The sequence below is a fragment of the Camelus bactrianus genome, chromosome 13 (genome assembly GCF_048773025.1).
Source record: "Camelus bactrianus isolate YW-2024 breed Bactrian camel chromosome 13, ASM4877302v1, whole genome shotgun sequence".
NCBI lineage: Eukaryota > Metazoa > Chordata > Mammalia > Artiodactyla > Camelidae > Camelus > Camelus bactrianus.
In genome coordinates, this window is record NC_133551.1 from 21,588,050 (window position 1) to 21,600,787 (window position 12,738).

The 12,738-nt window shown below is 43.8% G+C and overlaps 1 protein-coding gene across 2 annotated transcripts in view; it reads right to left on the reverse strand.

Annotated features, from left to right (window-relative positions):
• Window positions 1-12,738, reverse strand: part of AK5 (adenylate kinase 5) — a 213,982-nt gene that overhangs the window by 32,596 nt on the left and 168,648 nt on the right. For both annotated transcript variants that reach the window (XM_010963381.3, XM_010963379.2), the window contains exon 11: window positions 246-409. In XM_010963381.3, the coding sequence (XP_010961683.1) occupies window positions 246-409 (164 nt within the window). The remainder of the gene's footprint in view (window positions 1-245; window positions 410-12,738) is intronic.

The following is a 12,738-nucleotide window of genomic DNA, read 5'->3' on the forward strand; positions in this document are numbered from 1 at the left end:
GGGAAAATACGAAACAGGTTAACATTCAAGGGGCTGGCAGAGCAACAAGACAGAAGGAACCTGGGTCCGGACACCCTGGTCTGGCAAGTGGGCCTCTGCTGTGGAGACCCAGCTGCCTCTGGACTGTTACAGAAGAGAGAAAGAAAATACGGCTCTTGTCCTTCGGGGTTTCTTTGTTCCAGCAGCTGAGGTGAACTGCAGCGCCCCCAAACCTCTGCCCAGCCAGAGAAGCAGCTGCTGCTTACCGAGGGCACCAGCTCCCCACGTTCCACGGCGTCTCTGATCAACCTGCTTCTCTCAGACTCTGATGACAGCTCATTCCGCAGCAGCTCACCAGTGGAGAGGCGTGTAAATCCGTATTTTTCCACTAGCTTTTCACACTGTGTGCCTTTGCCAGAGCCTGGGCCGCCTGGAAAAGAAGTCACATATCAGACATCCATCCCAAGTCTGGTGCCTCGTGTTGGGCAGTAGCCACCATGGTGAGCAGGTCTCAGGGCTTCATTCACCAGCATGTACTGAGTACTTAGGATTTACCGGGAGTACGTCGGGAGCTGCGGATACAGTGCAGAATGCGGCAAAGACCTTGTGCTCAAAGAGCTTACTGTCTGTGAAGGGCAGTGGGTGTTTTAGGCAAACAACAGCTGTCACTCTAGGTGGCCTGGTGGGGAGGAGTTCAGGCTGATACAGGGGCACTGAGGAAGGGGCGCAAGATCTCATTTTGGTAGACATGCAGGTCAGAGAGGTTTCCTGAGGCACTGAATCCGCTCCTTTGTGGAGCAGGGACCACAGTGCCTGATACACTGTGAAGGCTCCACAAATATTAGCCGTTAGTTTTAAAACAAGTTGCTTTCATTTTCAAACAATCACAAACATACAGAAGAGTTATGAGCACAAAGAACTTTCTGAAACGTTTGAGAATCAGATGCCAACCTGATGCCTCATCCCTACAGAGCACTTTAGTGTCCTTTCCTCCAGACAGGAAACCAAGCACCACCTCCTACAGAACTGCGTCTTCAGACCCCATTCACGGTTCAGTGGAATTGTCCCAGTGGTCCCGGTGATGTCCTCTGAAGTCATGGGTCAAGTTCAGAACCACGTCTTCAGTTGTCATGCCCTGATCTTTTTCCATATGGAACAGTTCCTCCGTGCTTCCTTGACACTTTTGAAGACTGTAAATAGTTATTTCATAGAACGTCCCTCCATGTGAAATTTTTCTGTTGTTTTCTAGCTATTATTGTTGCTTATCTCCCATATTCCTCTGATGAACATTACACCTTTGACTCTTTCCTTACCCCCTCTAAGTTCAACGCGTTGCTAAGTTATAAGATTTTACATCTTAATTAAAACTACAATGAGATATCACCTCACACCAGTCAGAATGGCCATCATTCAAAAGTCCACAAATGACAAATGCTGGAGAGGCTGTGGAGAAAAGGGAACCCTCCTACACTGCTGGTGGAAATGCAGTTTGGTGCAGCCACTGTGGAAAATAGTATGGCGATCCCTCAAAAGACTAGGAATAGACTTATCATATGACCCAGGAATCCCGCTCCTGGGCATATGTCCAGAAGGAAGCCTACTTCAAAATGACACCTGCACCCCAATGTTCATAGCAGCACTATTTACAATAGCCAAGACATGGAAGCAACCTAAATGTCCATCAACAGATGACTGGGTAAAGAAGACGTGGTATATTTATACAATGGAATACTATTCAGCCATAAAAACCAACAACATAACACCATTTGCAGCAACATGGATGCTCCTGGAGAATGTCATTCGAAGTGAAATAAGCCAGAAAGAGAAAGAAAAATACCATATGAGATCGCTCATATGCAGAAACTAAAAAAACCCAAACAAAACATAAATACAAAACAGAAACAGACTCATAGACATAGAATACAAACTTGTGGTTGCCAAGGGGGCGGGGGGTGGGAAGGGACAGACTGGGATTTCAAAATGTAGAATAGATAGACAAGATTATGCTGTATAGCACAGGGAAATATATACAAGATCTTACGGTAGCTCACAGAGAAGAAAATGTGACAATGAATATATATGTTCATATATGACTGAAGAATTGTGCTCTACACTGGAATTTGACACAACATTGTAAAATGACTATAACTCAATAAAAAATGTTAAAAAAATAAGATTTTACATCTTAAAAATACTAATAGATAAGTTTTGTCAGGTGCTTACTGTACCAGCTACTGTTCTAAGCATTTTGTGTGTATTAATTTTAAATCATCTTAAGAGAGGCAGACACTGGTATCATCCCCATTTTACAGATAGACGGGGAAGTGGAGGCACAGAAAAGTTAAATGCCTGAGTAAGCAAGTAGCGCGTCTAGGATGTGAAGCCTGGACTCTGGCTCTCAGAGGTGGTTCCTCCTCTTCCCTGCTGTGCCCAGATTTACCTGCCACAATCAGGTCCTCATGCTCTTGTATGACAGTCACTTCCCCTCTGCGTGGGGCAACGTGTGAGGCTTTGGGGTCCAGCAGACCTGCTAGCAGAGTGATTTGCCTGAGAAGCGTGTCACTTCCCAGCTGCAGAGCATTCAATGGCTTCCCATGCCCAACAGAAAAATTCCAAATCCTTAGAGTGGTATTTCAACCTTCCAGAATCTAGTTCCATTCAATCTCTCCAACTTAAAAAAAAAATTTCTTGTCCTTGCCCAGCTTTGTATTTTGAGATAAGTGCAGATTCACATGCATTTTAAAGAATCGTACAGAGAGATCCCACGTATCCTTTACCAGCTTTCCCTTGTGGTGACATCTTAACAAAAGTACCGCACAGGATCACCACCAGAATATGAGCACTGATGTAATAAAGACAGAGAACATTCCTGTCACCACGAGAATCCCTCAAGTGGTCCTTTTACAGCCACACCCACTTCTCCCCTACACACCCAACTCTCCTTCCTTAACCTCCGGCAACCGCTGGATCTGTAATTTTGTCATTTTGAGAAAAGTATATAAATGGAATCATAGACATCAAGATAGACTTTTCCAATGTGCTTCTGCTCTTCTGGGTCCTCAGCCTGGAAGGCTCTTGCATCCTCCTGTAACAAGATCCTTTTCATCCCTCAGGCCCGGATCCAATGCTTCCTCCTCCCGGCAGGAGCTGGATCTGTCCGCCTGCCTAGGTTGGAGTGAGCGGTGTAAACAGGGCTTGGCTTGGATGCCCTCGGCCTGTCTGACACTCAGTCCAGGTCTCTGTCTAGACCTTCTGCCCCGCAGCGCCCTGTACAGAGCAGGCGCTGCTTTGTGCCTGGAGGTTTTCCCTACAAAAGGAAGTGTTTAACACTGAAGTGTAAAACACGATTGAGATTTTAGCACGGTAGTGAGAATTTACGACTTGTTCTGTAATTTTCCTGGCTGGCCTCTCTCACAGTCAAAACCCCTTTCTCCCAACAATGGGCCCCATCCCTCTGGAGGGGCAGGAGTTGTCATCTCCCATTAGTACAGGGGCCTCTCATTCCCTCCCCTCTGCCTGGGCAGAAAATTCCAGGAAAGGCCCACATTTTCTGTCTTCCGCTCATCCATGCCAAATGGGGAGGGCACAGACCCCACCCCAGTAATGTCACCGATGGCCTCAATGCAGTCAGAAAACAGCAATTACAGAGGCTCAAAACTATAACGCAGACCACTTAGCAGGAGCGGCCGACTGCCAGCTAATGCTATGTTTGCTCCAAGCACGATGACTCCTGTGTCCGGAGATAATGGAAATGGAGAGTGGGGACAAGGGAGAGCCACTCAGAGGAGCAGTGCTTCCAGATCAAGAGGTCAGGGGAACAAACGGCTGGACTCCTGCAGCGGCCACGAGGGCTTCTGCGGCCAGATTTACCTAGAAACTCTTTTCCCTGGGATGGCTGGAAGCCGGTCACGTGGAAAAGGAACTTGTAGCCTTGGCTTATAAGGCAGAAATGCTGCGTTCCAATTATTTTCTCCCTTCAGCATCCTACTAATATGACTATTACAGTTTTTGTTCCTCCAAAATGTTGTTTAATAAATCTCGACACAGAGGCAATTGAAAAGCTTCAGATCAAATTAACAACAGCTGTGTGTTCAACAGCAGCCGCTGCCCTAGTGAGAAACCTTTCGTGGGAGTGACAGCTGCAAATTCTTAACATTCTTTGGGCGAGTGGTGCAGGCTCGGTGGAATTTTAAGTAATCGACACAATGGCTGGATTCTTCCCGTGGCTCCAAACCGGAGAACAGAGTGATTACTCTCACCCCCGTGAGGGCGCAGAACTTGCTAGTAGATGTATGAATTTTCATACACTGTCATGTACTAGTCTTTGAGGCCTTAATTTATGACTTTTAAATAAAAAACAGTGGAGCCCTGATATCCTTCCAGGATAATTTGTTACACCGGAAAAAAGTCTTTCGGGGTGTCACGTATCCAAATGAGTAGGCGGTGTTCTTCGGTGACAAGATGACTAACGGAAGACGAGGAGCTGTCACAGTTACCGCCATCTCGCCGATCCTTCCTGTACCATTACCCAAGGCTCAACCTCCTGGACAAACCCATACACCATCCCGCGTGGCGTGATTCACAAAGAGAGCCTAGACTATGAGGTTCCATTTTGAAAGGGTCTGTGAACACTTAAAAAAAAAAAAGGTTAAAAAAAAACCCTTTATTGTCAACCCTCCAATGTAATTTAAAATTTTTTCCATGTGAGACCAAAGGTGCTATCTTGTGAGGAGTGCAAATCCTGTGAACTCCCACCTTCCAGCTCCACACATCACTTCCCCCTAATGCTGTGCGGGAGGGAGGGGACGAGCCTGCAGGAGATCGGGGAGCGCGGGGCCCATGTCTGGACTCTTCGTGGTGCATTCTCCGTGGTACCCGGTGAGCTCTGAGGTGGAAGTGAGGCAAACTGCATCACCTCGGCCTTCCCACCTGAGCCACCTCGTCCAGTGTGCTTTTTACCTTCTGGGGTGGTCCTCTTAGGGGACAGCCCCTGGATTCATTAGCTGGGCTCTGCAAGAGGACACCTGCCTCCTACTTGACTTTGCAGGGTGCTTGGCCTCGGGACAAAAAACCGAAATGGCAAAGCTGGTGTGTTAGAGCACATTCTGGACTCAGAAAGCAAGCCCAAGTGACTAATGATGTCAGGTAGGTAACTAGCTGAATCCCAAATACAAACAAATGCAGGGCTGGAAGTTTCTATTACACTTAAAATATGCTTCGAATAGTAACGCGTAGAGCAGGCTCCAGTGTCCTTTGCTGACGTATTATTGTGTCCCGTTAACTGTGAACTGCAACCTGGAACAAGGCATGAGACCTACTAATGCAGCTCTTCACTACACAGACGTCTTTTGGGCAGCTATGATAGGTCAGACGCTGCGCTGATCACTGGGAGTAAAAAGACTGAGGCTCTGTCTTTTCCATGAGAGGATTCACTGTCTAAGGGGAGGCTGACAGGCGAGCGCAGTGTGACAGCAGTGTGAGCCAGGCCTGCCAACATCGTTGCAGGGGCCCTGGGAGGGACTCCTCGCCCAGGCGGGGGAAGGGGAATCCGGGCGCCTGCACCATCATCTTTGCTAACACGGAAAAGTGGAGAAGAAGAGCCTAAGGCTGAGCCTGGAGTCTTCAGGAAAGTGGCCTGGAGCGGAAAGGGTCCTGCGGAGGATTGGGGGACGGGGAGTGTGGTGTGCTGGGAAGGGCACGGGACAGACAGATCTAGCAATAAACCCTGGCTCTACCACTTACTGGTCATGTGGCTCTAGGTAAGTCTTTTAATTTCTCTGAGCCTTAGTTTCCTCATCTGTAAAATGGGGGGAAATAAGAACCAATTCTCCTCTTCATTCTACCTTTGACTCTCCTTTGTCCTCATCTCCCATAACCAGGCGGTTGTTAAGCAACTTTGAAAAGTTGAGTCCACATTTGAAAAGTCTCTGAAATCTGTCCTTTTGTCCCAAATCTCACTGAAAGTTTCCCTCGTCCCATTTCTCTGCCAAAAAAATGGGTGCTTGATAAATGCTATTTATAATGAGAGGAGGTTACTCATCCCTTTAGCTCCTCCTGAGTTACATCTGCAGGGTGTCACCCAGCATATCGAGGTTCGAATCAAGCACAATCCAACAGAAGTATGGGGACGAGCCATCACCTTGAGTTGTCCAGACCACTTGCAGATAATTAAGATACTAGTGTGTGTGGTCACACACATAAGCACACACACATGTATATGACATTATATGTACAAATACATGTATCTAGTTTGGAAAACTCAAGAAGTTTATTTTCTGTAAGGCACAGCAGGGGACAGCATTCTCCAGGTTCTAACTGCCATCAGCAGAGCTTTCCAGGCTTTAATTCCCGTCCCACCCCAGCCTCAGTGTTCCCTTCACCTCTTCAGCACCAATGACCTTCACCTCTAACCCAAATTTCACTCCCTATCGATCTGGCTGATCCTGAGAGTTCGTCACTGCTTGGGTCTATCCTCCCATCTTGATCATGTCTCCCTGTCTCTCTTCCCTTGACCTCACTTCTTCTCACCTCGTTCTCTGTTCTCACCATGACCTTACTGACTTGGTCCATTCCCTTTAGGCTCCACTCGCCTCCCTGACCAGCTGGACAGCAGGCCCTTTGTAGTAACTCTGGATCCTTTGCACCCTCTGAACTCGACTGTGCTTACCACGAGAACCACCAGCCTGCTCTCTCTGCCCACCCCGCCATTTGCTCAATTTGCATCTACTCTGTGCTGCTAAGAATTCCTTGAGAAGGTCAGAAAACCGAGCCAACAGAGTCACGCTTTCTAACTTCACAATTGCTTTTAATGCTTCTTGGCACATACACATTCCTCTTGAGCTGACACCAAATTCGATGTCCATGGATGGATTCTAATATATTTCGCCATTGTTCTTAAATTCCCAATATGCTGTTATTCTTCTCACTTGTAACAGCCATTAAAATCTTCTTATTCACTAAGGAGATGAAGATTACCTTTCAAAACATGTGTATCTTCAGTTTGCCCTCCATCTCTCCTTTTTTTTTATCTGGAAGACATTGTACGACTCTTCAGACTAAGGCTAACTTCTCTGCTTTGGCTCTTGTAGCACCTTGGCATTTTCCTTCACAGCATTTTTCACAGAATATAATTTATCTATCTATCTATCTATCTATCTATCTATCTATCTATCTATCTATCTTCTTTCTATCTATCTATCTATCTATCCATCATCTAGTATCTCTGGCACCTATCATATCTATCTATCATCTATAGTTTACTTAAAGTCTGTCTTCCATGTCAGACTCTGCAGGATATGGGTAGGCTTTGCTTACCACAGTGTCCAAACATAGTGCCAGGAACACGGAAGACAATTTCTAATAGTGGCTGAAATAGTACATAAATGGTGAATGGGTCTTCTCCTCCTGCCTGCTCCCAAAACTCGATCCTCTTTCTCTTGTCTACATTACATTTATTCCTCTCTGTTGGCACCATCTCTTCTGTAAACAACATGTTTAGTTCTTTCCAATCCAAATAAAAATATTTTCACCATTGTCTGCATCCTCTAGTAATCTTTACATTCTTTCCCTTTTTCTGTAGCCTGAAACTGCCTGTTTCCATTTCCTCCTCTTTTACTGATTCCCCATCCTCTTGCAAGCTCCCTCCTACTCTCCTCACTCACTGAAATTGATCTTTTAAAGTTCAGCAGTAATTGCATAATTGTCATATTATTCGATGACCTTCTTCTAGTCTTTACTGTCTTTGACTCTTTAGTAGCATTTAACACCACTGACAAATATCTTGAAATTCTCTCTTGCCCTGGCTTCCAGGACATATAATTTGCCCGTGAATTCTCCCTCCCTTCGCCAGGCAGAAGCTCACAGGCAGTGGAAAATGCTTTATTACTGTTGGTATTCCCGCAGAACCTTGCAAAGTATCACAGGCAGTTGTTGAATAGAGCCAATGTCTAGGAGCTTGGTGGCCCCACAAAAGTGACAACTATATTCCCTTTCACATCAAAGGAGCCCTGAACTATATTCCCTCCACATCGTGGAGCCCTAGGTCCACGCCCTAGACCTTTATCTGGTTAGATGACTTTGATGGAGTCACTTATCCTCTCTGAGCTTCAACCTCTTCAATGACAAAACAGGGAAGATTATAGTGCCTACTGGCTGTGAGGACAAAATGTGATAATAGATATAAACTGCCTGGAACAGTAGCTGGCACGGCCAAGCACTCAATAAGCATCATGACTGTTATCTGTAAATGAGGCAGCCAGTGTTAGCGACGCTTAGAAGTCCTCCCAGCTCTGACATTCCGTGCTTTTACAAAGATTAGCTGCAGCATTTTTACATTTGGGGGATATTTTAACATCTTTAAAGATGGATAGTCTTTAAAGCAATAGCCTGCAAAGGTGTCAAATATCTTTTGCAAATTCAACTATCCTATTTTTAGATAGTCCTCAGAGTTGCTTAAAAATCTATCCGATTTCTACCTCTTGAAATGTTTCTTTCTCTCTAAATGAAAATGGGCTTTAGGTTGGGTTCTGGTTTTTGCAAGTGGATGATTCCTTTCAGGAAAAAAGCTCTCCTGCCATCAGATCTGAACTGACTGTGCCCTCGGAATGGTCCTCAACCACTGTGGCCCATGACTCACTTGAAACATCCTGCGTCTGGGATGAGCTGTATCACCGTGCTGAGTTCCAGCAGGCTGCTGCTGGGAACTGGCTCTCTGACCAGAAATAATGCAGAAAAGTAGACCTTTATCGTCAAAGACAATATCTCTATTAGTTCTGAAACACACTGCTGCTTCAGGTTACCTGCTGACTAGAATGAAATATGCTAGTCACAGGGTCAGCTGAAGGTTATGTGAAAGAATTTCATACAGGACTGGAAAACTTCTGGATAGCAGGGACTTATTTATCAGTACCTGGAATATAGTAGGCACTCAACAGTTACTAGATCAATTAATGAATAAATGAAGGAATGACTGGATGGTGAATGATCTGGGAACTTCAGGGAGGTAGCCCGGTACATAACATTGGAAGATTGGAGACCTTGGTTCTAGACCATTCCTGCTTTGAACTAGCTGAGTGATCAGGGAGAATCACCCTGCCTCTTCGGATGCTAGCCTCCTTGTCTGTAAACCCAATAGTCTCGGTTAGATTAGTGGTTTCCTATGTTATTTTATGTTACTTTTCCTAAATATTCCAGCTTCCCTTCCATAGTCCTCCCTGAAGGAGGATTATTCATCTTCACCTTTTTGAACTTAAAAGTCTATAAGTGACTTGCTTTGGCCAATGAAATGTGGGCAGAGGTGGATGTGTATTACATTTAGGTAGAGGTTTTTATAGCTAATATGTGGTTTTCTGTGTCTCTTTTCTCTTTGCCATGATACTAGCAATATTTCAGATAGGAGGGGCTCAATCAGCATGGTTACCAGGGTGAAACCCAGTCAAATGTTAATGAACATGTAGCATTAGTCCGGAGCAAGAAGAAGAAGAGAAGGAGGAGGTAGAGGAAGAAGAAGAAAAAGAAGGAATATGTTTGTTGGTCTATACCACAGAGATTCTTAGGAGGGCTTACTTGTTACTACGGGATAGCCTAGCTTCTTCTGACTGATACGTTCCCAGTGTATCAGTGTATCATTCCCAGGATAAATTAACTGTGTATCAGAATCACCTGGGGAGGGTGAAAAATTCCTGAATCAGTAGATCTCTGAACCTCTGTGGTTTAGGCCTTGGAATTTATAGTTTTAGAAACTTTCCTAGGGAAAGTACAAAGATATCTGCAATTGACTTCAAAATGGGTCAGGAAAAAAGAGATATTGATGGATGGGTAAAGGGATGGGTAGAGGGACAGATATGTGATAAAACAAGTTATTGTATATGTCACTGGTAGAATCTAGATGGTGGGTTTACAGTGTTCACTATAAAATTCTTTCAGCTGTGCTGAATGTTTGAAATATTTTCACAATAAATAAAGATCTTTAAAAAAATTCCCCAGGTGATTCTGACAGTTAGCTTGATTTGGAACTTCTAGACTAGATAACCTAAGGAAGGCAATTTGCTATGAATACCCCAGTGGTCGGCAGGGAGTCTGTGGTGTGGATCTTTCTTTTAATATTTACAGTGTAATAATGCTGAGATAATGGCTCTATCATGAGCAAATACTGATTATAATGGTTAATAAAAAACCTTCATTGCTTTATCAAATACGGGCTGTCCTTCTGTTGCAGATAAGGGGGAACCTTCTGTTTTCTCAGCATCAAGCCGGAGATGATGCAAGGGGGACTGTGGCCTACTTTACCAATGGCATGGTTCAGAGACAAGTATGAGAAGTCATTGCAGACCATGCAGATAAAGTTCTCTGGTTCACAATGCTTTTGGCTTGATGTTTGACCCTAACAAGTATCTGTTCTATGTGTTTTATTTGTAATAATTCATTTTTAATCTTTACAACAACTATGTGAAGTGGGTGCTGTTTGTAACTCTATTATGCAAATGAAAACATTGTGCCCGAAGGCCACCTGGACCTTGGTAACCACTAAGACCTACAGCCTCTCCTGTGGAAGGCCCTTCTGGAAATCAGACCGATCTGCTGCTCAGAAAAGCACCGCCCAGTCTTTTCAGTCAGTCAGAATGGTCGCTGGGAGCTGGGCTTCCATCACGGTCCCACAGGGTTGCCAGACGACACACAAGCGTCCAGTCAGACGGTGCATGAGACACACCTACATTAAACACTGCCATTGTATATCTAAAATCCAAATTTAATTAAGGGCCTAACATTTCTGTTAAATCTGGCAAGACTATGAGGCCCCACCACTTATTTGGAGAATTTTGGGAGAAATGATTTTCTTTCTGTTCTGACAACTCTTAATAGTCTGCGATTCTGTGATTCATTCAGCTAAAACCCATGGCAGCCATAGTGAGACATGTGAAACATCTAAACAAGACAAGACTCAAACTGGATTCCACGACTCTAGCTCCTACACAGATGGAAGATGAGGAAGGTTCAGGTCATTGGTGAGAGGAAATCGCAGGTACCAGGTGCCGACTCCTAAACATTTCCACCCATGATGCTCCTACAGCTCATGCCACCCGAACCCCGTCTCATCCCACCAAGGACAGAGACAAAATCTCCAAACTGCTCGCAAGCAAATGTCACTAAATAACCTGTCCTTTGTTTCTTCAGCCAGCGGTCTCCAGAGTCTGTTTCAGACGTAACCCACCCAGCTTACGGACTGCAGCCTTTGAAAAGTTGCTTTCTCAGGCTCTCCTGGTGTGGGTCTCTGAACTCTTGGACTTCATTCTTCTAGAGGGCCCTTTCTCCTCCAAATTCTTCTTAAACTTGTCAAGCCACCTTTTTTCCTATTTTGTAGCCCCTTCACACTATGATCTTAGGCGTGCGTTAGATAAATTTAATAACTTAGCTATTTATAAACTTAGCTCCTTTTTTCTGCTTTCTTCCTTCTTTTATAGAAAATAGTTTTTCTTGACTGTACAGGAAATATATGCTCCTTCTTGAAGATTTAGATAACTCAGAAAAGTGAAAAGAAAGAAGATCTCCTATGGTCCTACTCCCCAAGTGTAATCGCCAAAAATACATTTTGTTTTGTTTCTTTGCAACTTTTTTCCTACATGGTGATTTTCCGGTTTGATTTTCACTGGGAATCCATCTGCTCTGATATTTCTCCTTTTGGGGCTTTTGTATTCTCATCTGAAAATGAGCTTCTTGGACTAGATAAATTCCAAGGTCATTTCCAGTGCTACCATTCTGTTTTTGTCTGTGTCAGAGAACTTGGAGAATACTTGTGCTTGCAGTCTATTTTTGTACTGTAAAAGGATGTGAGGATATTTAAGACACGTAGGGGCATTCGTGGTGGGTGTTAGTTGGGTTACATCTGGGGTTTTGTATTCAATTTTGGGCCATACCATGGACACTGGAAGTCTTACAGGCTGTGATGAGAATATAAAATTGGTACACTCTTTCTGAAGGGCAATTTAGTAATATAAGTGACAAGTCTAAAGTTTTGGATTTATCCTAAGGGGGAAAATTATGTTTTGGTTACACAGATATTCATGATCGCATTTTTAATGAAAGCAAAAAATTTAGGAAAAATGCATGACCGTAGGAATAAACTGAATAAATTATAATATAGCAATACAAAGGAATAGTATGTGGTCATTAAAATGATATATTGAAAGAAGTCAGATACAAATGAATACAAACAGTATGATTCCATTTAGATAAAGTTCAAAAATATCTATGGCATTCCCTGCAGGGGCCAGTGAATAGAATGGGACACGGAGACTTCTGGGATTCTGGTTATGGTCAACTTCTTGATCTGCATATTGGTGAGATGGGTGTGTCCACTTAGTGAAAATTCATCAAGCTGAACACTTATGATCTGAGTGCTTTTCTGTTTTGTTTCAGTTCAGTTACAAAAGAGCTTTTAAAAATGAAATGAGGTGGGGAGGCTATAGCTCAGTGGTAGAGTGAGTGCTTAGCATGCAAGAGGTCCTGAGTTCAATCCCTCGTACCTCCATTAATAAATAAACAAACAAACCTAATTACCTCCCCGTGCCCAATAAAGGCAAACAAAAATTTTTTTAAAATAAAATATTATATTCAAAATTTTACAGGCTTGGAAAGATGCCCATCATATCTTGTTAAGGATAAAAAGTAGGTTTCTCATATTGATAAAAAATGTATATTTAAAAAATATACACATAGAAGGAAATCTAAGAGAAATATAAATCAAAATCTTAATAGTATGCA